At 40.6% G+C, this 3,773-nt stretch overlaps 1 protein-coding gene across 1 annotated transcript; it reads left to right on the forward strand.

Moving 5' to 3' along the window:
* The first annotated feature begins 1,477 nt into the window (after positions 1-1,477).
* On the forward strand, positions 1,478-2,422 carry LOC125353121 (olfactory receptor 1L4-like). The gene has a single exon (XM_048348601.1). The coding sequence runs from the start codon at positions 1,481-1,483 to the stop codon at positions 2,420-2,422; it is 942 nt and encodes a 313-aa protein (XP_048204558.1). The 5' UTR covers positions 1,478-1,480.
* Positions 2,423-3,773: the final 1,351 nt, after the last annotated feature.

Here is a 3,773-nt window from a genome sequence, read left to right on the forward strand (position 1 = left end):
GTACTCTCAACTTTTTGGCTTACTTGCCATTTTCAATTGAAATTTATTGCTCCTATATTTTCTAGTGAAATAGTTGTATATTTATCTTACATCTAGCCACTTTATTGGGTCTCTTTTTAAAGTTTTGGGGTGATTATCTTGGATTTCCACAGTAAACAATTATATCAGCTAAAAAGAATAACAATTTCACCATTTCTAAAGTTTATGCCTTTTGTTTCTTTTATTACTGCTCTTTGAGGCTTTTAATTTTTAGCATGGATTAATTATATAACACAATGGATTTCATTGTGACATTTCCATACATGTACTGTGATTACAATCACCCCTTATTACCCTCTCTTACCCACTTCCTACCCAGTTATGCTTCCTTTTCTCTAACCATTCCCCCTTCTACTTGCAAGTCACTTTGTTTTATCTCATGTCAGAATAAACATGAAATATTTAGCTTTCTGAGCCTGGCTGATTTTACTTAACATGACTGCCAGTTCCACTCATTTTCCTGCTAACAACAAAATTACATTCTTCTTAATGCTGATTAACATTCTTTATTCATTTTACTTATCCATCTTCTGTTGATTGGCTCCTAGAATGCCTCCTATGTTTTTAGTTTTTCTCTTAAACTGATTTAATCCAAGAACTGAGCCATACGGGTAAATAGTTGTAAGGGAATGTCCTTGTCTTATTTTTCCCATAATGTTAGGAACAGTGGAGCTCTATACTCTAATTTTAGCAACCCTGTAATATTGAAAGTTTAGACAGACAACATCAGAGTTTGGTAATGAAAGCAATAACATAGGAAGGACCTGACCTTGGTAATATAGGCTAGTTCTTGTAATAGTCCTATTTGGAGTGGAAGCCTTGGAATAAAACTGAAAATTTTTATTACATTATTATTCAAACAAAATATTAAAATAGATACTAATTCAATTATGCTCTGAAGACTTTGGGGGTTACCATCTCAATTCTGAGACTATTTGGGAACACTAATTATATCTGTTGTCCATTATTATCATATCCCCATTACAGAAAAAGGGAAGGGGAAGGAGGAAAAGGAAAAAGAAGAGGGAAGGAGGAAAGGAAGAGGAAGATGAGGGGGAGAAGAGGAGGAAGAGGAGGAGGAAAACTCGTATGATAAAATATTGCTCATGGAACTCCTTGTATAAGAGTTCTGACCCAAACAAGAACTTAGCATCTCTAAAGAACAAAATTTAAAAGAAAGTTAAGGGATTGGTCAAGAAACAGAGAAGTGTATTTAGAAAAAAATAAATACCAATGAATACCTAGAAACCTTTTATTTTCTAACTTAGGGGGAAATTTAGTTTTGAAACTTGTTGATCAGTTTTACACTTTCTCAAACTGAAAAGAGTTTTTTAAGCCCTAACATATAGTGATGGGCTTTTCTTCCAGGCGTGCAATAAAGAGGTTGGTGTGATCGACTTTGCCTTCACATCTACCACAACTCCAGAGCCTAGCCAGAGTCATGGAGACAAAGAACCACAGCAGCAACACCGCAGGCTTCATCCTCCTGGGCCTCTCTTCCAACCCACACCTGCAGAAACCCCTCTTTGCCATCTTCCTCATCATGTACCTGGTCACCGTGCTGGGGAATGTGCTCATCATCCTGGCCATCCATTCCGACTCCAGACTCCACACCCCCATGTACTTCTTCCTGAGCAATCTGTCCTTCATGGACATCTGCTTCACAACTGTCATTGTGCCCAAGATGCTGGTGAATCTGCTCTCAGACACCAAAGCGATCTCCTATGTAGGATGCCTGGTCCAGATGTACTTCTTCATGGCTTTAGCAAACACTGACAGCTACCTGCTGGCCTCCATGGCCATTGACCGCCTGGTAGCCATCTGCAACCCACTCCGCTATGATGTGACTATGAGCCCCCAGCGATGCCTCCTCATGCTGCTGGGGTCTTGCTCCATCTCCCACTTACACGCCCTGTTCCGGGTGCTGCTCATGTCTCGCCTCTCTTTCTGTGCTTCCCATGTCATTAAGCATTTCTTCTGTGACACCCAGCCTGTGCTAAAACTGTCCTGCTCTGACACGTCCTCCAGCCAGATTGTTGTCATGACTGAGACCCTGGCGGTCATTGTGACCCCCTTCCTGTGCATCCTCTTCTCCTACCTGAGAATCATCATCACTGTGCTCAGAATCCCCTCGGCGGCTGGCAAGTGGAAAGCCTTCTCCACCTGTGGCTCCCACCTCACTGTGGTGACTCTGTTCTATGGCAGTGTTATCTATGTGTATTTCCGGCCCCTGTCCATGTACTCAGTGGTGAAGGACCGTGTCGCCACAGTCATGTACACAGTAGTGACTCCAATGCTGAACCCCTTCATATACAGCCTGAGAAACAATGATATGAAGACAGGTTTGAAAAAATTAATGGACAGAATTCACTCAACAAAGTGATGGAATATCATATTTGAGAGAAGACCTAAGAGATTCACCAGACTATCCTTCCTTGCTTGTTTCCCACAGGACACACAAACAGGTCACAGTAAATATTATTAGATTCTAATGAGATCATTGACACAGGAGAAAAATAAACTTGATTTTTAATGACCTTGAGCATGGTCCATCCAGGCTATGTATTGGTAGGAATCCAGGTTTCAGGAAAATTGGGGTTTTTGTCATTCTTATTTGGGTACTGTATCTGGTTAAATCTTCTTTCAAATAAACATTCTATAGGTCTAGCCATGGACAGCACTAATGGAGTTATAAGTCCTATTTGTTTTCCAAGGAAGAAACTAGAAGATCTTGGCATAATATTTTTAATTTTATTTTATTGTCAAGGTGATATACAGAGGGGTTACAGTTACATACATAAGATAGTGAGTGCATTTCTTGTCATACTTGTTACCTCTTCCATCATTTTTCTCCCACTTTCCCTCCCCCAACCTACTCCCCCCCCAAGTTGTACAGTTGATTTCCAACATATTGTCTTTTGAGCATCACTGTTACATTGGTTCACCCTTTATCCTTTGTCTTACCATTTTGATGTTCCTCTTCCCTTCCTTAAGATAAATGTATATGCAATATTTTTTAAAAGAAAATTTTGGAAGACTCCAATATAGCCCTTTGAAGGATAGACTGGACATTGGTATAGTACAATTCAGAAGATGAGTGAATGAGCAGAACATTTCAAATGATGGAAATGACCCAGGTTCCACAGGTAATGTACATGTCAATGTATTTGACACCATAAAAAGCCCTGGGAGACGAGCTTGATAATATGGAGAATAAAGTGAATTGGACAGAAGAAGCTACAAAAAAAATTACTCTTCTCACCAACACCTTTCGTGACAATACAAATTTTCAGGACCCAACTCATCTAACCATCTTTCTTTTTTTTTTTTTTTTTTGGCCAGTCCTGGGCCTTGGACTCCGGGCCTGAGCACTGTCCCTGGCTTCTTTTTGCTCAAGGCTAGCACTCCGCCACTTGAGCCACAGCGCCGCTTCTGGCCGTTTTCTGTATATGTGGTGCTGGGGAATCGAACCTAGGGCCTCGTGTATCCGAGGCAGGCACTCTTGCCACTAGGCTATAGCCCCAACCCTAACCATCTTTCTTAATTCTTCTCTTTCCTCATTAATATTCTCTTTAAACACCAGAAACAAACTCCATCCATTTTCTGCAATATAACTGGTTTTTCTTGGTGAAACCTACCACAATCTTTATAACTTCATAATCATCTAGTAAAGTATGTGTATGTGCTGGTCTTGGGGCTCGAACTCAGGGCCTGGGCGCTGTCCCTGAGCTTTT

The sequence above is a fragment of the Perognathus longimembris genome, chromosome 1 (genome assembly GCF_023159225.1).
Source record: "Perognathus longimembris pacificus isolate PPM17 chromosome 1, ASM2315922v1, whole genome shotgun sequence".
Classification (NCBI taxonomy): Eukaryota; Metazoa; Chordata; class Mammalia; order Rodentia; family Heteromyidae; genus Perognathus; species Perognathus longimembris.